The following is a 22,564-nucleotide window of genomic DNA, read 5'->3' as shown; positions in this document are numbered from 1 at the left end:
TTCAGCTGGAGAACAGAAGCTGAGGGGAGACCTTCTGATCTCTGAACTGCCTGAAAGGAGCTTGGAGCCAGGGGCGGTCGGGTTCTGCTCCCCAGGAACAAGCGCCAGGAGCAGAGGAAATGGCTTCAAGTTGCGCCAGGGGAGGTTGAGGTTGGATGTGGGGAACAATTTCTTCCCCAAAGGGCTGTGGGGCATTGGAACAGGCTGCCCAGGGCAGTGCTGGAGTCACCATCCCTGGAGGGTTGGACAGACAGACATGAGGTTCTCAGGACATGGGGCAGTGCCAGGGGTGGGTTACGGTTGAACTCGATGATCTTGAGGGTCTTTTCCAACCAAAATGATTCTGTGATTCCATGAATACAGCTCTGCCAAGCATTGCTGTGTGTTAATCCAGCTGCGGGAGCCACAGGGACGCAGGCGCCGGCAGAGCAGTCACCGCATCGTGTGGTCACACGCCATAAAGAATCAATAGCAAAGAATTATTGCTGTTGCTCGGCTGAAAACTACATGTTCTTTGTCTGACTGTCAAGCAGAGCAAAGACAGAAACACCCGGTGCCTGGTGAACGATTGATGAATTCCTGTCCCTCCCCCCAGCAGCACGAGCTGCTCAGGGAGCGTTTCACCAACAAATTTGGGATGTCGACACAGAAGCCTCCCCCCGTGCGCCAGGAGACTCACACAGCGGTGATGGTAGCCACAGTTTTGAGGCTTGCCGGGTTGCGGATCATCTTGTCGAGGGTGTTGACGATCTCGGTGAAGCGCGGGCGGGTGTTGCGGTCCTTCTGCCAGCAATCCAGCATCAGCTGGTGCAGGGCGGCCGGACAGTCCATGGGCGGCGGGAGCCGGTAATCCTGCTCGATGGCATTGATGACCTGCCGGGAGGTAGGGGGGGAAGCAAAATGTGAGGACGAGGGACTCAGAGGTGTCATATAGAAAAACATGCAGGCAAAGCCGAGCTGCCTGTGCGGGCAGCGGTGTCACAGGCAGCGCTGCCAGCCCATTTGATCACGGGCAAAGGGAGCAGGAGGAGACGCTCCCCGCTCCGACAGAGCCGGGGCTCGGGGAGGTTAATCTCCGCTCTGATGTTCGGCGGTTCCTCCCGGCAGAGAGCTGCCACTCATTATCTCGGCGGCTGGCGTTGGAGTGTAGCAGTCCAACTAACAAAGCTCTTTCCCTGCTCAAAAACCCTCTGAACATTTTTTCAAAGGCCCTGCAGCTTCCTGAAGTCCAATTACCAGCCCACTGCCTTTTCTTCCCAGTTTCCCTCCTCACATCCTCCCGCTCGCCTGCCTGTTTCATCTCCAAAGCCCAGCGCCGCGGTGAAGGAGCTGAAAGTTGTTAAGACAAGGCTTTCTTTTGGGAACGAGCCCCCCCACACCCTCTAGAGCTGCATGGCTGACCCCAAACTCATCCTCTGTGCTTACATCTTGGTTGGACATGTCCCAGTAGGGCCTCTCCCCGAACGACATCACCTCCCACATGACGATGCCGTAGCTCCAGACGTCACTGGCCGAGGTGAACTTGCGGTAGGCGATGGCCTCTGGCGCCGTCCACCTCACGGGGATCTTCCCCCCCTGCGGAAAACATGAGAAAGCAGCTGAGAAATGGCAACGGTGGCAGAGGAGCCTGGACACCCAGCATCAGATACATGTCACACACCCCTGGCCACTGGTCCCCAGGAGGAGCTGGGACCCAACAGGATGAGGAGGCAGGAGCCAAAAACACCTCCATGGATTTATTGTTTACCTGCAGAAAAATATCTTACAATATCTTAAAATATCTTTATATTAGCTTTTAATATCTTAAAATAACTTCAGCTGGTATCTTATATCAGCTAAACAAACCCAAAGGGTTTATCCAAGGGTTTATCTCACTCGGGTGTCACGCCCAAGCGACACCTCTTTCCAGCTGCCTTGCAGGACCCAGCACATTGGTGGCTTGTCCCCAGGTCCCTTCTCAGGGAGACATCAGGTAAGAACAAGGGTTACTCGGCCTTCAGCAGGAACAAGGTCTAACCCAGAGCATCCTCCACGGCACCACCTGAGCTCTCGCAGCTGCCGGAAGGTCCTTCCAGCCCCAATTTTGGGGTGGGAAGCAAAAACCAAAAGACCCCTAAGGCCCAAAGGAAGTTTGGAAAGCACTGGAATAGGGAAGCGCCTTTGGCAGAGAACCCCTGGTTTCTCCTAAAAGCTCGAATAATAGCATAAAAAAAGCCCAGGGATGAAGAAAAACCACAGCCACGCGCGGTAGTTACTCCAGGCAGAACTGCGTTGTAAATCGTTTAGTGCAATTGCTTTCCGTAGCCTTTCCGACGATGCATCAGCTTGCTCTTGAAGGATGAATGGCAAAAACTGTGATTTGAATAACGACGAATGGAGAAATTAACTGCTAGATTGTTTTTCCTGCCTTTTCCCCAGAGCTAAAAACCTGCTGTGGGAGGCAGAGTGATGCAATCGCAGGCACAGCATCACTTCCCAGCTGCCGGGGAGATCTATTATGGCCTAAATTAAATAAAAACAGAGATGAGATAATCTCTTTTATCTCTAAAGGTGGGGAAAGGCTAATTCATGCCACATCCCAGCAGTAGCTGCTGGGATCTTGGAATAAAAAATAAATGATGGGTGTCTGACTCAAAGGAAGGGTGTGGGCAGGCCTGGGGAGGGGGAAAGGTCCGGCAAGCAGGGGATGAAGAATGAGGGGCTGTGACCGGGCTCTTTTAATTAATCGATTAGGTGAGGTCAACAGGTTGCTCGTCCCCTAGTCCTCTGTTGATTCTTACACCAGTAAGGTGTGGTGGGGAGGAAGGGAAGAACGGGGCTGCCGTTACCAATGAAGGAGTTAATTAAGGATTAGAAGGGTGTCTGGGGAACAGCAGAGCTCCCGTTAGGCTCATCTCTTTAATTAATGCCTGGAACAAGTTTCCAGCAGAGAAAGGTGCAGGAATCATGCGAGAGGTACGTACCAAGGAGCTGGTGTAGGTGGGGTCAGACGTGTCATCCTGCAAGTAGCGCGAGAGGCCGAAGTCAGACACTTTGCACACCAGGTTGCTGTTGACCAGGATGTTCCTGGCAGCCAGGTCTCGGTGCACATAATTCATCTCCGCAAGGTACTTCATCCCGGCGGCAATGCCTCGGAGCATCCCCACCAGCTGGATCACCGTGAACTGCCCGTCGTTTTGCTGCCATCGGAAAGAGCAGATGCTGGGGTGAGCATGAAGACCCCACCATGGGACCAGAGCTGCTCAGCCCAACCTTGAGAGGATGCTGCACCTCCCCAGAATGCTACAGCTGCCTGCCCTGCCTGACTGAAGCATGGAATCATAGAACGCTTTGGGTTGAAGGGACCTTCAAAGCTCACCAACACTGCCATGAGCAGGGACATCTTCACCAGCTCAGGTTGCTCAGAGCCCCGTCCAGCCTGGCCTGGGATGGGGCATCCACCACCTCTCTGGCCAACCTGGCCCAGGCTCTCACCACCCTCAGGGACAACAATTTCTTGCCCATGTCCAGCCTGAGTTTCCCCTCCTTTAGTTTAAACCATCACTCCTTCTCCTATCACAACAAGCCATATGCCAGCACCAAATCATGCGTGTTTTGGGGATGTTCAGCACAGCCAAGCTGCTCCTGAGCTAAGGAAGCAGACTGGGATGTACAGGATGGGATGCCACCACCTAGTCCCCAGATCCCCTGGCCTTACCCGCAGGAATGAGTCCAGGGCTCCGTTCTCCATGAACTCGGTGATGATCATGACGGGTCGGCTCTTGGTCACCACCCCTTCCAGACGAATGATGTTGGGGTGGTCGAACTGCCCCATGATGCTGGCCTCGCTCAGGAAATCCCGGCGCTGCTTCTCCGAGTAGCCGGCCTTAAGCGTTTTGATGGCCACATAGATCTCCCGTTTGCCGGGCAACTTCAGGCGTCCTTTATAGACTTCTCCAAACTCCCCTGCAAGTGCAAGAGCATCCGCTGCCACCTCCTCCTCCACATGAAACATTGCAAAGAGCAACGGTACCCTGAGCTGCTCAGCCTCCAAACCAACTGGCTGAGAAATACCAGCCAGTTATCGCTTTGGCGATGCTCTCCTCTTTAAATCTACTTGCCTGTCCTCTTTAAAAGGGGCAAAGTCTGTTGCTGAGGACATGGTTTGGGCTTGCAACCCTTTCCAGGGTGATGGAGCCCAGCACCAAGCCAAGCAGAGGCCGAGGCTGCTCTTGCAAAACAGATTTGCAGAGCGAGAGCATCAACACTCAAGGACGAGCTCAAATATCAAGTGTCAGTGCAGATAATCTCAATTGCCTTTTTGCACATCACTTATCTAGGAATGGAAAATAATTGGGCTGTTTTCATTGCTGCCCTCTGATTTAAAATCCAAGGAAAGCATCCTCTCATTTTAAGCAGAAGAGCTTTTCCTTCACCGAGGCAGAGTTTGCCTGTGGAGGGATTAGGTTTAAGCCGGGTTTGCAGCCGCTTTGCCTTGATGAGCAGCAAAGGGCGGCTGATACATTGCTGAGCTTGATCCCAGCCAAACCAGCTCCTTCTCATTTTCTCTTCTATGAGTACGACACAGTTATTTAAAGATGGCAATAAAAGCAGCACAGATGACATGCAGATAAGTGCACGTGTGTGTGTGTGTGTGTATACATATGTATGGGAATATGGCACAGACTAGAGCGAGCTCTGGCTCTTTCTTGTTATCTCATGGAAAAGCCAACTAGGAAATCCCAGGAGGCCCCGCGGTCACCCAGCAAATATGTTCATAGAGTCTTTCCCACCCCAGAAGACACTTGAGAGCAGAAACCACCCTCATGCCCACCCTCATCCATCACAAACCCAGGAAAGCCTGATGACTCAAGGCTGCCTTGAGGGTTTTCTGCTGAAGGACCACATGTGTCCCCCCTGCTCAAAATTGCTCCAGGTGGGTGCGTGGCCACGCAGGAGCGGCCAAGAGGCAGGGAGGGATGGGCGATGAGGGATGGCGAGACCCACCTGCTCCAATGACCTCCTCAATCTTCACAAAAGACACATCGATCTCCTTGGCGAACTCTCGCACCGCCTCATTGGGGTCCTCGTAGGTGAAGGGGTCAATGTAGATCTTCATCCCTGGAGACCCTTGTTGTGGGGAAGCAACAGCAAAAGGGAGAGAAAACCAAGAGCAGTTGGGCCACGGCCAAGAACTGGAGATGCCCGTGTCGTCACGCTCTCCGTACGCCCATTGAGACATCAGTTATCGCTGTGCACACCTGAGCCACATCCAGAGACCCTTATTGTCCTCATTGGTCCCCTCTCATCCTCCTCTTCCTCTCCATCATCCTCCCCCTGTGATGGGGAGCAGCCACAGACCTGCACTACCATTAGCTGGCTTCACAGTGAGGGCTTTACAAGGCTCCACACATTAACAAAGAAATATTTATTTACCCAAAAAGGCCTCTGATAGCTTTGTGGCCACTACTAAATTGACAGAGCACAGCAATTATACCCAACAACCTGCACAGAGCCATAAAATATGGCTTTGCTGGCCTCGGTGACAATTGTCCCCTGTACAGGGGCACCGCGTTGCGGCAGGACATGGCCACACAGCAGGGAGATGCAGCAAGTGGGCTCTTGCCCTTTTCATTTTCAAACGGGGGGTAAAAGAATACCAAAACAGGCCCCCAAATGTTTCAAATGGGGTTTGCAGGCACCGTGTTGGGATGTCCTGGCGCTTGCAGAGGACACGCAGATGGACGCATGGACCGCAGCATCGCCTCCGCGCCAGGAACCTCCATCCGCTCCCGGCTGCTTCGCAAGTTTGTCAGCAAGGAATTCGGGAGGAGGCCGAGGGCAAAATGCTCACAGGGCCCCCGGGATTCAGGAGGGACCAGGCAGGAGCATCCTCATCCCCAAAAGGGGCGTTTTGGGGGCAAAAGCTCTGTGCCTCGGAGGCGGGTGGGGAAGTCTGCAATGAAGCCATCTGTGCATCTCCCACTTCATAAATCCCTTTACGGCTCTGTCTCGTACGCTTTAACCGCCCCATAAATTTTTTTACAAGAGCAGCTGATGCTCCAGCTAGGATTACAAAGGGATTTACAGGATCGTAACCAAGACTGACTCACTGATCAAAATATTGAAGAAGTAAAGGAGACAATAATGCCCAAGTTTCCCCACCCACTCCCAACACTGGCGGGTTTTCAAACACTCTCCGATGTGCCTGCAGGCTCAGCAAACACCAGTTCAGCTCCCTGCTGACCTCCTGCATTTCCCAACCCACCGAAGGAGTGGGATGAGGGCACCTAAACCCATCACTCAGCCCTGCAAACCTCAGCCACTGGCTCGTCACCACCACGCCGGCAAAATTTGGGTGAATCACCAGGTACTGGAGCACAGCATTGAAGGCAACCTGTGCTGAGCCTGCTTGAAAATGGAGCTTTGTGCTTTTAAAATCACCCCCACGCTCCCAGGAACCAGATTAGGCCATTTATCACAACGGCAGACAACGGCAAATTATTTATCACTCTTCCAAAGTCGAAGCACTCTGCACCGCGACCCTGACTCCCGCGTCACGTCCCTCCCAACATCATTTTTCCTTGGGAATAAATATTGTCGGGACAGAGAAAAACCCTTATCTGCTGAATCACCACCGCTCAGCAGGGCTTTCCCTGTTAAAGCACAAGAAATTACAGCCTGAGAGACCCCATTTCACCCCAAAAACCCACCTGGGGCAGCCCTTGCCAGCAGCTGGCAATCCCGGGGGGCTCCCGGGGAGGTTGCGATTGCTGTGCAGCTAAACACAGGGGCGATTTGTTCCAGCAGATGCACTTGTTACTCTATTAGTCGCTCACCACAAATTTCCCACCTGTTTTGCTCTGGCATTTGCAATAACCGAGTGCCTGGAGGCTCAATAACCTTGAAAGGGTTTCGCTGCGTGTCCCCGGCGCTCTCAGCTTTTGGACACTGATCCTCATGTCACCCAGCTTTAAAATCTTAACACAGACACCTGGTTCATTGCTTTCCTACCTGGTTTGAGCGCCCTGGGGTTTGGGGTGCTTGGGGCAAGGTCGGGATGCACGCAGGGTGTGGAATGTTTCAAAACTTGGGGGAAACAGGAAAAATAAGTCCACCTGCAGCCCAACATGGGTTTAGCCATGAGGCATCAAATAAATCTTCCCCTTAGCACCCACAGTGCGGAAACATGAAGAAAAGTGGGAGGAAAAACACAGGTCCATTGTATTTCAGTATCACCTGGTGATGCTTGGAAAACAGTTTCTGGTTTGCTGGGAGGTTTACGCCCCACCACAGCCCTGCTATTGCATTGGGAGGGTTCCGTATGACTCTGAGAAGGTCAGAAGAGATCCAGCGTGCTGCTGCCGGCTCGCTGGGCTCTCCCAGCTGCCTCCAAAGCCTTCCATGCCATGCCCGCCCTCCCATTTGCTCCATCTGTGCGAATTTATCCTGGTGTGCAGCTCCAGGTGTCTTAGGAAGAGGACACCTCTTCTCCCACCCTATGGTCCTTCTCCATCCGCCCCGTGGGGCTTTTGTACCCCCAGCCGTGTGCGTTTGATGGTGGAGGAGTGAGGCACACACTGGGTGCAGGTTTTGGAGCGTTTCCCACCCGCTGCTCCCCGCTCACCTCGCCCGGTGCTGTAGTGCTGCAGTTTATCGCTGTACACGGCCTCCTTGCTGTAGGCGCGTTTCCTGGGAGGACAGGGGAGAAAACAGCCAGGTTTGAGTGACCAGCGGCTGGTCACAACCCCAAACCACACCGGTGGCATCTCAGCGCTCTCTCCAGCTACAGGGGTATCCCCCATCACTCCCCTTCCTACCCCAAGTCTCTCCCAGCTGCAGCCTTCCCAGGAGAACCCACCTGCTGCAGACGATGGAGATGGCCACCAGCGACACGATGAAGACCACGCCGGCCGCCGCAGAGCCCGCAATCAAAGGCAGCTGTTCCCTCAACTCCGACTTGTAGTCATCTGCAAGAAAACAGGGACGGGGTGAGATTTCTCCCGCATGCCCATGGGGTACGGGCATCCTCCAGGCATGGGGAAGGGTCCCGTGATGTCCCCTCTGATTGCATGGGTGCTGCTCCCATGGGAAGGTGGTGGGACAAGGGGGATCCATGATGCTGCGTTGCAGGGATTGTCACACTCAGCTCACACGTGCTTTGGGTTAAAACTATGGGAGAGGAAGCCCTGGGAATAAAGCCAAATCAACCTGCATGGGCCCAGTTTCCTGAAGAGATGAGGTTTAAAAGGTGGATTTGAGCGTGTCTCTAGGGTTTCTCATCCTTCAACTATTTTAAACCTGCTGCTCATTTCGATTAAATTTAATGTGGAGTCTCACAGCCACAAGCAAGGGTTAAAACAAAACTCCTTCCAAAAGAAAGCATTGAGCACCCTTTTATCTGTATTTTTCTACTCTGCAGTTAATTACTAGCAACTAGATTTATCTCTTAAATCCTGAGAAATTCTCATCTAACAATCAATTATTATTTAATAATCTACGCTACCCATTCTTATTAGATTTCAATTAATTGCTTATTTGAGGCAGGATTTTTCTTCTCACTTCTCCAGCCCTGAATATTCGAGGCATTGCAGGGGTTTGTTACCATTTCCTTCCCTTTGGTCGCCCTGTGTGGTTTTCCTGTCCCACCCTGGCTGGCACTTGAGTGCAAGCACGGGGTGACCCGCTGTTAGGAAGGAAGGAAAGGTTTCAGAAAGACAGCCAGTGGGGCTGGGACCCATGGGTGTCACCTCAGCAGAGCAGGAACTGTGCCAGCAAAGCAAAAAAAGAGGCTTCTTGCAGGGCCTTCAGCTCCCACAGCGTCTGGAGGGGTGGGAGGACCACAAAAGGAGTCTTGCTTCATTCACTGCCTTCTAGATTTGTCCCAAAGTTGGGATTAATGAAAAACCCTCCCATGAGTTATTAGTCTCTAAAGGGATCTAGTGTTTTGCGTGCAGGGAAGGAGGTGGGGCCAGCAAAACGCAGTATGACTCTGGCAAAGAGGCCAGAATAAGCCATGAAGGTCGTGAGCTTCATACCGCCATCTAACATACCACCTCGGGGTGGAGAATCAGCTCTTGGTGATGGGTTTGGCTGTTCCAGGTTTGCCCTGATGGCTTAGATGTGGCTCTGAGCATCCCTAGAGAGCGTCCCTAGTCCTTCCTCCAGTCCCTGAGCATCCCTGGAGAGCATCCCTGGTCCTTCCTCCAGTCCCTGAGAATCCCTGGAGAGCATCCCTGGTCCTTCCTCTAGTCCCTGAGAATCCCAGGAGAGCATCCCTAGTCCTTCCTCCAGTCCCTGAGCATCCCTGGAGAGCATCCCTGGTCCTTCTTCCAGTCCCTGAGCATCCCTGGAGAGCATCCCTGGTCCTTCCTCCAGTCCACAACCCCCCGTTCCTCCCCACCGCACCATGCCAGACCCACAGCCGGTGATGGGGGCTCTGCCACCACTCTCCGAGGCAGGGAAGACAAAACGGCAGCTCAATAGCAGGGGAGAAAACCGAGCTAAGAGATTTAAAGCAGATTACTCCTCCAGCTGGCGATTAATAAGACACTGCTGTAAATCACCTGGCTTTTGCCACTCTGCCTGCCGGGAGAGAGGTTTGCAGAGACGAGTTCGTTTAATCCAATTAGAGCCCAAAGCTGTCGCTGGAAAGACAACCAGCCCCTTCTCCCCGCTGTCCCCCGCCCGGGCTCACCGTCCGTCAGTGTCTGGAAGCACATCTTGCCGCTGTACTTGCCGTAGCCGGCCACGGTGCGGGCGCGGACCTGCACCACGTACACCATGCCGGGGCGCAGCCCCTCGATCCTGGCCGTGTTGGTCTGGCTGCGGGCCATGGAGGAGTTGTACTCGTTGTGGTCCTGCGAGAGAAGGGACGGTCAGGGGACAAGGGACGCTGCAGCCACACCGATGGCAGGGGATATGTGGGGGGATAAAGTCCCCACACCATGTGTGTCCCCCCACACCATGTGGTCCCACCACAGTGAGCACGAAGGAGCAACAATAAGAGCATCCAGAACAAAACCACTCATAAGCAGCAAATTCCTCTTTGAAGCATGGATGTCCCGGAACATTCCAGAAATGTCACGCAGTTACGGAAACGCCGTTACTCGTCCCACAAGACCCTGCTCGAGGGGGTTCAAGTGCAACCGAGGCCCCAGCCCCTCTGGTCCCAGCAGGGCTCCTTGTGCTAAACCCTGGTGGAAATTTCATGTCTCAAATCTCATTTTCTGCCACGTGATTTGCCATAAAGGGGCCACTGGTGAGATCATCTAATTATTCACATTCAGAGGAATTCATTAAAGTCGGCAAGAGGCGGGAGGGATGGAACAGCTTGGGCTCGGCACGGTTCACCACAAGGGTCGGGAGTGTGTCCCTGCGGGGAGGGACCACTGCCAGCAACAGGACACGGCGTGACGTAGTGACCCGGGACAGGGACAGCCCTGATAACCTTCGCTGGTCCTCGCCGTCCCCCTCATTTTCCCCTGACGCTGTCCCCATGCTCTTAACCTAGAGCCACGGTAGCAACGGGCATTGATGTGCTGGAGAAAATGCTGCCGTGGGCAAGGAATTGGTATTTGCAGCTGCAACATCGCTCTTCTACTTCTGGTTGCACATCACTCCCACCTTTCAGAGCCAGCACAGGTGACCTGGTACCTGTCCCACCACCCTTCCCAGAGCTCATCGACGTTCTGCCTCTCCCAATAAGGAGCTGAGCATCCTCCCCTGCAGCGCGGTACGAAGCTCCGTGTCCCCCCAGCCCACCCTCTGTCGCACGGTTTCCAGCTCAACTCACCGCTGGTGGCCTGGAGCCCACAGCGTTGCCGACCTCGGGCGTGCAGATGCGGCTCACCTTCTCGTAGTAGCGGATCTCATAGTCCAGGATGATGCCGTTGGGCTGCTCGGGCTGAGGCCAGGACAGCGTGATGCTCCTCATGGTGGCACTCACCTGGTGCATGACGGGGACGGTGGAGGGGGCTGCCAAGGAAGCGGAGAGGGAGGGAAAATTAACAGGGGGCATCCCAAATCTCCCATGTCTGCGCTGTTCCCCCTATGGGACAAGCTCACGTGTTAGCAGTGGGAAAAGCAGCATCTCAGCAGCGTACGTGGAGCCAGAGCTGTTAGCGATGAGGGAATTCTGGTATTTAAATCAATTACTCTTTTTAATTAGGGACTTAGAAATCCTCAGCGTTGCTTCTCCCTTCGACTGCTTGCTTCGGGAATGTGTCCCACAGCGGGGCAAAGACAGCAAAGCTCTCCCCAGTGGGGACAAACCAAGGCTCGGTGACGGTCTCCAGCTCTGCTTCCCATCGTTTGCAACAACAGCCTCTCCAGGGAATCCAGCGCCCGGCTGCAGGCCCATGTGCTGTCAGCAATAGGACACGGGTGCCGAAATCCACCCACCCTGAGGACAAGGATGGGAAACCCATGGGACACCCCAGCCCAATTAAATTAGCCAAGAGCCACTTTTCCAAAGGGTTTTTGCCCTCCAAGTTATACTTGAAAGAGGCAGAGCCAGCCAAAGCAGCTCAATCCTGCGCTTAATCCTACCAAAAAGCCTCCGAGAAAGGAACCTTGTGCACCCAAAGCGGCGCTGGCTCCATCTGCTCACAGTGCTGGGCAGGGAAAAGTCGACAGTCCGGCACCGCCTCTGTTTACCTGGCATAATTAATCCTGTATTTTTCTTTCTAAACACTCTACATCCACTCGGAGAAGATGCTTGTGGGCTGAAATTAAACACTTAGCTTGATGGCTGCTTTGTTAATTGCCGTGTTCCCCGCCCCGTTAGCATGCAGGCGGATGGGGCTGGGGGCAGAGATGCATTAACCAGCCCGGATCCAGCCCCGTGCAGGAAAAACCGGCAGAAAATCCCACTGCAAAGCCAAAGGGATTTTAGAGGCAAAACAAGGGACAGCACCGATCCTGATGCATTTCCATCAGGTTACCCTGCAGCTCGTCCTCCGGCACTGGGAGCACTTCCACGTTGATATTCAGTCTTTCCAAGACATAGAGGGAGCACGGGGTACAGACAGACGGACACGGCTGTGCCCAGCTCCCACCCCTGGGGTGGGAGATGAGCAAAGAAACACTCCAAAAATCCTACCCCAGAAAAAAAAGGCCTGGAAACAAAAGCAGGTTTGGTTGCGGGTGGTTCAGGAGACAGCGTCGCCAGCCAGGCACGGGCACAGATTTGTATTCCCTGGAGCTGGAGACTGAAATATTTACACCCGGCTTCTCTGTCGTGCTCTCCTAAGGGAGCAGTTGGCAAAGGCTGCCGGTGTTAAACCAGAAATTACTGTCCTCTTTCTCTGCCCAAAGCAGATGGGTTTCCATCCCCTCTGCTTTTCACTGCACCCCCTTGCCATCCACACACATCCCGGCTCAGCCCCAAGCTACCTGTGGCTGACCAGGAAAAGAGAAAGAGACAGGAGAGCCTGGAAAAGGGAATGAGAGGAAAAGGATGGGAGAGGGATGTGCCAGGAGACGGAGCCTGAACTCAGCCCCGGGATGCTGGTGCAGCCCAGATGTGTTTCAAGGCTGGATTCATCCCATGCCTGTTCCCACCTGGGAAAAGGGGGAAATGGTGATGCTGCTTCATCCCAGAGCAATGTAGAAGGGGAGAAAAAGCAGATATCGGTCCTCCTTGCTTTGCCCAGGCCTCCACCTCCCCAGTCCCTCTTTTCTTAGCCTTTCTCCTCACTTTCCTGGGGAGAAAACCTGGGTGCAGGTTTTCTGCAACCATCGCACCCCAGGAGCTTTTTCCTTTGGGGACAGAGCTCGTAACCACAACATACGGCTTCAAATCCACTGTCCCCGGACTCACCGGCTTGGTTGGTGGTGATGTTGACGGAGATGTGCTGCGGTGGGAAGGGGCTCTTGTTGGAAACCCCATTGACGGCCTGGATCTCGAAGGTGTAGGGCGTGTGTGCCCACAGGCTGCTGATGAAGACCCGGGTCCCCGTGAGCCCCAGCTGCCTGGGGACAAAGTCCACGTTGTCATCGCAGCGGGAGCAGGCGCGTCGGTCCGAGCGGCACTTCTTGCAGACGATGTTGTAGGTGACATCGTCCCGACCGCCCGTCTCCCGCGGCGGGTGCCACTCCAGGATGATGGACGTCTCGTTGACGATGGAGATGACGTTGCGGGGACCGGATGGGACACCTGAGAGAAAGGAGAGTGATTGAGATGGAGGAGGACACCCCATGGTTCTGTCCATCAGTCTACCCATCACCTCCCACTTCAAGAGGGATTTGGTCTCCGTGGCTTTGCTCAATTCAAGCTCAGCCTCTCCCCATGGGCAATAGCAACCACAGAGAGGTTTCAGGGCTGGGGATGAGGACTCCCAATGCCACAAACCCACGTAGCCTCCAAAAATCCCCATGCAGAGCGCATGTAGATCCACCTATGAAGACAGACCCATTTTAATGATGGGGAGATGCTGAGATAGCTCCAGTGCTCACGTGGAGAAGCATCTCAAATAGATTATCGCAGCGACAGAAACACCACTTAGCCAGCACCGCAGAGAAACGGAGGAGCAGCGGGCGAAAAGAGAGTAAAAAATGGAAAGTGGTTATTAATTGTTCGATAACTCAAGTCGGGAGCCCAGGTTTCTAATGGCGTGGAGGAGAGCCGGCACCGCTCGCTGGTTCGCGAGCAGCTCAGATGCTGGATGAGAGCTTAAAATCGCATTAAAATCCACCAGGAGCCATCGCAAATGCTTCAGAAGGTGGGAACCAAACGAGCTCCGCTTGCACGTGCTGCTGGAGCGGGGCCGGAGTCCAGAGGGAGCGATTCAGGAGGAATCCAGGCATCATGGAGGCACAAACACGTGTCTGCCCAGGTCTGGGCAAGGATTTGGGGTTAGCCAGGCTGGCTCCACAGCCAAAACCACAAAAACTGGCTGCTGGGTTATATTAAGTAAGGAAAGCAATTAATTACTCCTGCTGGCTGCGCTCAGTGCTGCACTTCCGAGGAAGAAAAAGGACTTTGCCACCATGGGGGGAGCAATAAAAATGATGGAGGACTTGACCCGCGAGGAAAGGTTAAGAGAGCAAAGCACACTCTGTCTTGGGGAAAAGCATCCCAAAGGGAGCTCTCCACGTGTGTGTGCTGGGGAACATCGTTAGTGCTTGCAGATAAATTAGCCCCATTAGTGTCTGAGGATGGGATGGGCAGAGGTGGCTTCATCTGCGTTGGGGTGACACAGGATGGGGAGGTCACCCTGCTCCCTGAGCTTCTGCTACAGATACTGCAGATAAAAGTGTTTTGTTCCAATGGCTAGAAAAAAAATGCCTTTAAAAAAAAAAATAATAAAATTTAAAATTTCCATTTGCTTTAATTCTCCAGCTACCAGTGTGGGGTCCTCACTTTCATGGACTCGAGGCTCTACAGACATCCCATTGTAGGGCTGACATCCCATTGTGGGGCTCCCCAAAATCGCAGTAGCACATAGTGGAGATGTCAAAGAGGGTTTATGGGAGGGGGACACGCTGGGGGCAGGACACCAGTTCCCCAGGGAGACTCAGCCTGGAGGACGCGCAAAGGATGTGGATGAAAATCAAAAAATAGCAAGTTACCCCCCAAAAAAGCTGACACCCATCTCAAGGAACCTTAATCCAATCCCCGTCTTAGTATCTTAAGCAGACAATGTATTTTCAAGATTTTTTTTCTAGAAAAAGGGAGAAAACCGCCTTTTTTCCCTGGCCTAGAGGCAAATCACTGCCTCTCCAATTAATTCCCTCCCTGGGCCACAGTTGGGGACCAGACCTGCAGGTATCACCCTGGGGAAGGGCTCAGGTCCAGAGCAGCACTGCACTGTGATTTAACTCCTCTGACATGGAGAAACTTTGTGGGTGAACAGCTGGCACCTCGAATTAGAGGGCTGTAAAATTAAACGTCGACGAGAAGGAATAAAAATCAGCAAATGAACTTTTTCGTGCTGTATTCCCGTAGCGCAGCGCTACTGTAAATCCACTATGTAACGAGACGTAATAAAGATATATAGATTTATCTGCAGTTGTGCTACCTGCTGACTACCTCCGCTCTGACAGCTGAAGGGATCCAGTAAAACATGCAAATCCTTCCCCTGTTTTCGGCGTGCATTTTGGGCACTCCCCACGGTGCAGAGCATCCTTGCGCTAAAGCTTCTGATGGGCTGATTCAAGGGGTTGGAGCATATTTGGGGGGGTGATGCTAAGGCTGAGACTCATGTCTCCAGTGAGGTGAAAAGCACAGCAGCTCTTTATTCTCTCCTGGGCTTTTTTCTCCCCAAAAGCCAGGCTTGAGGCCGCTGTGCCATTGACGGCGGCTCAGCAGCCAGCTGCGCAGCGATGCGTCGCTCGTGCCACCATGCTGAATATCAATGCTTAATGTAATACATAACAAATTCAACAGGAGAGGTGGGTTGTGGGGCTGTCCCATCGCTCGGCATTTGGGGAAAGGGACCTGGGGGTCCTGGGGACAGCAGGGTGACCATGAGCCAGCACTGGGCCCTTGTGGCCAGGAAGGCCAATGGTACCTGGGGTGGGTTAGAAGGGGGTGGTCAGTAGGCCCGAGAGGTTCTCCTGCCCCTCTGCTCTGCCCTGGGGAGACCACACCTGGAATCTTGTGTCCAGTTGTGGCCCCTCAGTTCCAGCAGGACAGGGAACTGCTGGAGAGAGTCCAGCGCAGCCACCAAGATGCTGAAGGGAGTGGAGCATCTCCCGTGTGAGGAAAGGCTGAGGGAGCTGGGGCTCTGGAGCTGGACAAGAGGACACTGAGGGGGGACTCATTCATGGGGATCAATATGGAAAGGGGGAGTGTCAGGAGGATGGAGCCAGGCTCTTCTGGGTGACAACCAGTGATAGGACAAGGGGTAATTGGTGCAAACTGGAACACAGGAGGTTCCATTCAAATAGGAGAAGAATCTTGTTCCTGGTGAGGGTGGCAGAGCCTGGCCCAGGCTGTCCAGGGAGGTTGTGGAGTCTCCTTCTCTGCAGACATTCCAACCCGCCTGGACACCTTCCTGTGTAACCTCATCTGGGTGTTCCTGCTCCATGGGGGGATTGCACTGGATGAGCTTTCCAGGTCCTTTCCAACCCCTGACATTCTGGGATTTTGTGTAAACCAAGGGACTGAGACGTTATTCCCCCACAGTGGGGATGAGTGAGACCCTGCCACGTCCCCCACCGACCCCGAGTTGTTACTCACTGGTGCAGGCGGCCGCCGGTGGGTCGAAATCCGCGCGGTAGTAGCCGTTGCGGCAGGTGCAGAGCGGAGAGGCCTCGGCGGTGGAGCGGCTGTTGGGGGGGCACAGCGTGCAGACCCCCGCGCCCTGGCTGGCCTTGAATGTCCCTGCTGGGCAGGCTGTGGAGAGAGGAGAGGAGAGGTGGGGGCTGTGTCCTGGGGAGCGGGCAGAGGAAAAGGGAAAAGGGGGAAAAGGGGAAAAAAAGGAGAAAAAAAAGGGGGGGAAAAAAGGGGGAAAAAAAGGGGGGGAAAGGGGGAAAATGGGGAAAAAAGGGGAGAAAAGGGGGGAGAAAAGGGGAAAAATGTCCCTCTCCAACACCCCAACATCACAGCTCAGGTCTTTTTCCATGCAAAATTTAAATACTTAATGTAAAATTTGATGCAACACCCATGACAGCGTCTGATGGGTCCATCTCGTTAATCCTGTGCAGCCCCAGGCTGGGGTTAATCACCTTCCTGAATGGGAACTCATTCATAAAGGAGAAGATGCTCCAGTTACAGCTTTAATCAGTGCCGGGGGGAGGTGTTGTTCATCAGCTGTCTGCTCCATGGTTAGAGGGGGAAGATGGAGTCACAACGATGGGTCCCTTGTCCCTGCCCCACCAACAAAGGGATGTTCATCCATCCTTCACAAAACCCCAAGGAAACCCAAGGCTCCAGAAAGCAGCAGCTGTATTTTGGCACAGAGGGACCAGATGTCCCTCCATCCTGCTCCACCACCCGGCCAGGGGTGATGGCTTCTGCCCTCACACACACCATGGTCCCATCTCCGTGTGGCCCCAAGGCACGGCTCGCCGGAGAAACGCCCTAAGTGTCTCATAAACACGGCGATCATCGAGATAATGGAAAGTGCCTCTTAGCCCCTGTCTGCTGCATCAGGATATGAGGCATCTCTGAGCAGCCACAAAGAGGAAATTAATAGGAGCAAGCAGGAGGAACCGCTTTGATGCAATTTCCTTGGGAGATAGTGGACCATCTAATCTTTATTGGAGCCCTTTAACCTGTCATTCAAAACTCATGAAGGCCTCTTGCTCGCACAGCCTTTCCAGATATTAAAAGATGATAAAAAGGGATAAATCAAAACAATATTTTACAATTTTATTATGCAGGAGATCTGCCCCCCTCCCCGCCTTAGGCACAAAACCGGCGGTGATGAACCGTCTCTTTCCAACCGTGCTAAGAGCCAGGTGGGGACATGGCATCCCAGAGGGACCAGCCACCATCTCATGCTGCCCTCCGTCCTCCCCACTACGGGAGGAGATCTCCGTCCTTACGGAAGCACCTTATGGGCCATCACCCACTGCGTTGTGCAGACATATGGGACCACGGCGCATTGCAGGATATGGGGTGGGGACAGGAGGGCCTCGGGGTGACAACTTGGAGATGCCAACACAGACCCTTCCCTGAGCCATGGACACTGCAAGCCCTGCACCCTGGAGACACCAAGTTCCACCAGACTCACAAGGCAGGAGACACAACCATGTGTGGCCACCAAGACTTGGAGGTGGATCTCCATTGCTTCACCTCTCCCCACCAGCACCTCCCCACACTGTCCCGGTGGCGTTGTGGTCCCACCAGCAAGCGTTAGCATCCATGAGACCTGCAACTTGTGGGCTCTGGAGTTGGAGAATGTGCTCAGAAACGTGCTGGGTTCTTTGGAGGAATAGGACGGAGAGGGCAGCAGTACCAGGATGGGACACAGGGGAGGACAAGGGGGTGACAGCACTACAGACACACCTTGTAGCCCACCCGGCTGTGGTAGAATGCAGAGGACTCGGTGGTCCTCCCACGGTGGGTGGGTTAAAGGGGTTTGTTAATTTTTAATTACAATTAATCCAAGTGATGCTTCATCAAAACACCTGAGCAAAGCACACTCTGCAATCCAGTGCCCTCAGGTTCCTTTCATCACTTCATTTATCTGTAAATTCCTGTAATCTGCAGGCATGTGCCTCTTAATTGCTATTATTACCAATTAGCTTTTCTCTCCTGTAATTACCCTGTGCTTGCCTCAAGTCCCCCGCAGTTTCAGAGCAGGTTGATGTCCTCTCCTTCCTCCCGAAGCTGCAGCCTCCGCTCTCACCACTGCCCAGGTCCCCCTCTTTTTGGGGGAGCTGAACCATGAGCCTAAAGCCAAAACCAAAACCAAACCCCCCCAAGCCCCCTCAGGATTTATGGACACTCGCCCACCGTGGGATCCATAACCCTTTGGATGGTAAACGCGCAGTCTGGGCGTAAAGGCTCAGATAGAGGGCTCGAGCCTGGGAGGGAGCAATAAATCACGCCACTAACAGCAAGTGCAGCGTCTGCTGTGATTTAAGGGCCACTGCAAAAATGTTTCCCGGAGCTGGCAAGGTCTGGAGCGGCAATAACGCCTGGGACCGAGCGCAGGACGAGGCTCTGCCTCGGTATTCCCTGCAGGAACGGGCTCCCTCTGCAACCCGCAACCCTCATCCCTTCTGCCCGGAGAATTAATTGATTGTTGATTGTGTGGGCTGGATATGATTAATGATGTGCTTAACTATCTATTTTCTCGTGTTTAAGCACTAAGGGCAAGTTTGTAAATGATGAAGGAGGAAAGCCCTTTCCCAGGCTGACGCAGGCGTTTGGAGATGAGATGGAGCATCACTGCGGGGCTGCTTAAACCCAGGCTTCTTGCAGCGAGATGTCATCGCTGGACGGGTTTTTTTGGGAAAAAATATAGATGCAAGTCTCTCTCGTGCCTAAAGGGTGATGGTGGGGATGGCAGCAAATTTGCAGCACCCCACAGGGCTGAATAACCCCCCAAAAGCTTTGGGGTTGGGATGTGGCCATGTCCCACCTGGCAAAGGCACCGCAGACCTGCATCTCCATCACCGCCTTGCACAGGGTGGGATGTATTATTGAACAAGCAACAAGGCTTTTTTGCTGCTGAAAACTCTGCTGTCTTAACAGCGTGTACCCCGCACCCGTATATTTCAGGTGCCGGGGTTGCAAAAAGAGCCGGAGGTAAGAGGGACCTGTGTGCTCATCCAGCCCCAGGCAAACCGCCACCAACAGACCAGAGCCTCAGCACAAAGAATGCAAGCACAGGGGCATCCAAGCGTTTCATTTTTCAGAATAAATCCTCTCGGATAACGCCTGGAACTTGCACTTTTTAATTACTCTCTCAGGGAAGCTTCAGTCAAAATAAAAAAAGAAGAAGAAAGAAAGAAAGAAAGGAAGGAGACATCTCTTCTGTATTAACTCGCTGTAAAGCTCCCTGGGGATGCAGAGTGGCATTTTTTCCTTACTGAGTTTTAAAATACGAGCTTCTGCAAAGAATTACAGACTTCAGCTTGCGATTCCCCACCCCGGCTCCCTTCACTCGCAGAAACGACAGTCTGCACCATCTCATCATTCCCATGGCCCCGACGTCACCACTGGGGCACAGATAACTGCATTTGCCAGGTTTTCCCAAATTCATGCTCCTTTTGGGTGCCCATTTGGGTCCAACACCTTTGGAGAGCAAAACCTGTGTCTTTAAGCATGTGCCCATGGTCATGCCAGCACAGCAGGTGATGAAAAGATGGGTTAGAAGTAATAGTGCTACACAAGATGATGCCTTTAAGGAAGATGGTGGCACGGAGAGGAATGTCACCCTCAAAGGCTCTAGAAAAGCCTAGAAAATCCAGCCTTGCTCCAAAAAGACGTGTGGCTGGCACCTACCAGCACCCCTGGGAGATGGGCAGCAGGGAAGGTGCCCTGTTGGGTTTGAGGACACCGTGGGCCACAAAAGAAGGAGGAACCGCAGCTTGTTGCACTTACAGCCCGCTGGAAATGGATTCAGAGCCATTTCCCAACTTTCTGCAAACAATTTTTCATTAAGAGAAATAAAACTTTTCTCCTAAACCAAATACTTTGTGCACAAAGCTCACAATTTTGGATGAAAACTGAAAAAAGAGAGGAGACACTTGCAAGAAACCCCCTGTACATTTTGCAGATGCTTTTGACACAGAATATAATTATCTTTAAGCACACCAAAAAAAAAACCCTATCAATTTTTCAGCCTTCCAAATGACAGGTACTTTAGCAGCAAGAGCACGCAAGCAGCGCTGAGGGGACCGGTGGCACCGTGTCCCCGGGGGACACACACACCAGGCTGCAGAGCCCCAGTGTCACCACGGGCTGTGACACAACCGGTGCTTTTGGGTTTGCATCGCTTTGATGTGCTGATGACACCAGGGATGCAGTTTAAGGGGAAAAAAAACAGCAGAATCGGGCAAACTGTAACCCTCATGTCACCGGCGGGGGCTGCGATGTCCCCATCTTCAAAGGATGACAAGGGTGCCCTCATCATCCCCTCTGCAAACATCCAAGCAGGGAGCGGGCGCTTTTTGCCAGAGATTTAATTGCATCCCTACTTGATGCTCCCCCATCATCCCTCCTGCATCTCTCGTGGGGAGTTGTTTTGTGGGTTTTTTTCCTCTATTTTGACTTTCTAATGATCTGATTCCCTTTCACATCAAGCACATAAAGCTGTGATCCAGAGACAAGGGGAGGGAGGGTACCCAGAAATGCCACATCAGCCACCAAACATCATTTTGGTGCAAACTTCGCCAAACACACGAACTCCCACCACTTCAGATCACCCAGAGCGCTCACCCAACCTAATTACAACCAGTACTGTCTCGTCGCATTGTTTCCCTATTTTGGGTTCTGTCGAGGCAGAAATTCATGAGATAAACACGAGTTCCCAGAGCCTGGGTTCGCATCCTGCGGGCGATGGGTCTCGTCTCTCCCCAGCGTGCGGAGGGAAGAGGCCCCGGCTCCTCGTTACACAGCCGGTTAATTAAACCAGCCCTTCACCTCCGGAGGAATAGGTTTAGATCCGCCTTGGGACACATGTAAATTAAAATCAGCGGCTGCCGTGCTCGGCTCGCCATGGTTTATTCGTGGAGGGAAAGTCAAATTCAACGTGGTTTTTCCCTTCTCAGGGTTTTTGGGTTTGTTTTTGTTTTCTCAGATTGAAGCAGGAAGGTATGGGGCAGGATTTGAAAGGCACTTGGGTTGAGAAGCAACATTTCTCCCCCAGGAAGGTGGGCTTGGGAAAATTAAGGGTCTCTGGCTGCAAAAGAGCTTTGATACCAATGCTTTAGCTGATATCTTACCCTAAGAGCGACTAAGCCCAGACCAATGCATGGCAGAAGTCAGGTTTGGCTCCCTGCTGTGGCACCCACCTTCCAGGCTTGCCCATTTAAGCACCACTCTGGGCTTGGCTGTCTCTGTTTTTCACGGTTGGGGGGATTTTGGAGGTCTAAGGAGGAAATCTGTCCCAAACCTGTTTGTTGGATGAACAAGAGAGCGCACAGGCCCTGTGCAGACGGTGCCGCGGGGCTGCCAGCTCGCTCCGAAACAGTCAATGGGGCAGAAAAATAGGACAAAACCAAACAACCAACTTTCAAGGTCACTTTTGCAAATCACTTCTCACCCACTCAGGTTTTGCTTTCCTTTAGTTTCCACTTTGTACCAGGCCAAGGTTGCCCCATCTCTCACCACAGCTCCGTCTGTCAGCAGCTTCCGCTCCTTTCCATAAACGAGACGGCAAAATAGTGATGCACATTACATAAATATATATAAAAAATATAAATAACAACGACCTTCTGCTCCAGCACTTTTGCACAAGAAATCGGGGTGAAACACGGCTGGTGCAGCTCATGGAGAGCCCCAGCCCATCTCCATTTCTCCCCAGTGTTTCAGCTCTTCCCACTAGGAATTAAAGCATCACAACAGAGGGAGGCATTGCAGGGAAGGATGAGGCCGGCACTGCCTCTCCAAGCACCCACTTTCAGTGACCAAACACTAAATAATTTGATCAAACACTGACAATTCATCCATATAGGCAGGGAGGCTTACGGTGGAGCGACCAGCCCCATGTGCCCACAGCGGTGATTGGCACCAGATGCTCTTCATCATCCTAACGCTGATTCAACCAATGAAGGGGGATGGAGTTCTTGGTGATGATTTGCGGCTATTTAGCCTCCTTATACTCTTCTTTAAAAGCATATTTAGCGGCCGCAGCCTCTTCCCTCTGGCGGGGCTGCCAGGATGGGGCTGGTTTTGTCACCACCGGGTTTGTCACCACTGCTCCAAACCCTGAGGGGCAGCGGGGCCAGGAGCTATCTGAATACTAGCCACAAATTAAATGCCACGACATAACTCTCCCCAGGGATGCAATCTAAGAAAGGGGAGATTGATTTACTGCTAAACAGACAGCAATGTCCAACCCCCTATCCCGGGCTTCCCGGCCCCGACTGGTGCTAGACGAACATTTACATCTCTGCTGCCCATTAAAACCAGAGCTCAGGGCTGGGGAGCAAGCCAAGAAATCCATCCTATACCAGTGAC

General features: G+C 53.1%; 1 protein-coding gene across 2 annotated transcripts in view; it reads right to left on the bottom strand.

The window, feature by feature from the left end:
- The window catches only part of EPHB1 (EPH receptor B1), a 70,195-nt gene that overhangs the window by 9,649 nt on the left and 37,982 nt on the right, over nucleotides 1-22,564 (bottom strand). The window contains exons 4-14 of one of the 2 annotated variants that reach the window (XM_082054945.1): nucleotides 16,166-16,321; nucleotides 12,803-13,138; nucleotides 10,775-10,956; nucleotides 9,677-9,839; nucleotides 7,841-7,949; nucleotides 7,607-7,671; nucleotides 4,987-5,109; nucleotides 3,698-3,945; nucleotides 2,964-3,179; nucleotides 1,426-1,575; nucleotides 680-873 (exon numbers count right to left, since the gene is read on the bottom strand). In XM_082054945.1, the coding sequence (XP_081911071.1) occupies nucleotides 680-873; nucleotides 1,426-1,575; nucleotides 2,964-3,179; nucleotides 3,698-3,945; nucleotides 4,987-5,109; nucleotides 7,607-7,671; nucleotides 7,841-7,949; nucleotides 9,677-9,839; nucleotides 10,775-10,956; nucleotides 12,803-13,138; nucleotides 16,166-16,321 (1,942 nt within the window). The remainder of the gene's footprint in view (nucleotides 1-679; nucleotides 874-1,425; nucleotides 1,576-2,963; nucleotides 3,180-3,697; nucleotides 3,946-4,986; nucleotides 5,110-7,606; nucleotides 7,672-7,840; nucleotides 7,950-9,676; nucleotides 9,840-10,774; nucleotides 10,957-12,802; nucleotides 13,139-16,165; nucleotides 16,322-22,564) is intronic. The other variant, XM_082054946.1, reaches the window with a different exon arrangement.

This window comes from Streptopelia decaocto (assembly GCF_964273445.1).
Source record: "Streptopelia decaocto genome assembly, chromosome: 6".
NCBI classification, from domain to species: Eukaryota; Metazoa; Chordata; class Aves; order Columbiformes; family Columbidae; genus Streptopelia; species Streptopelia decaocto.
Note: the sequence above shows the minus strand (reverse complement) of the source record. Positions and strands in the feature narration are given on the sequence as shown.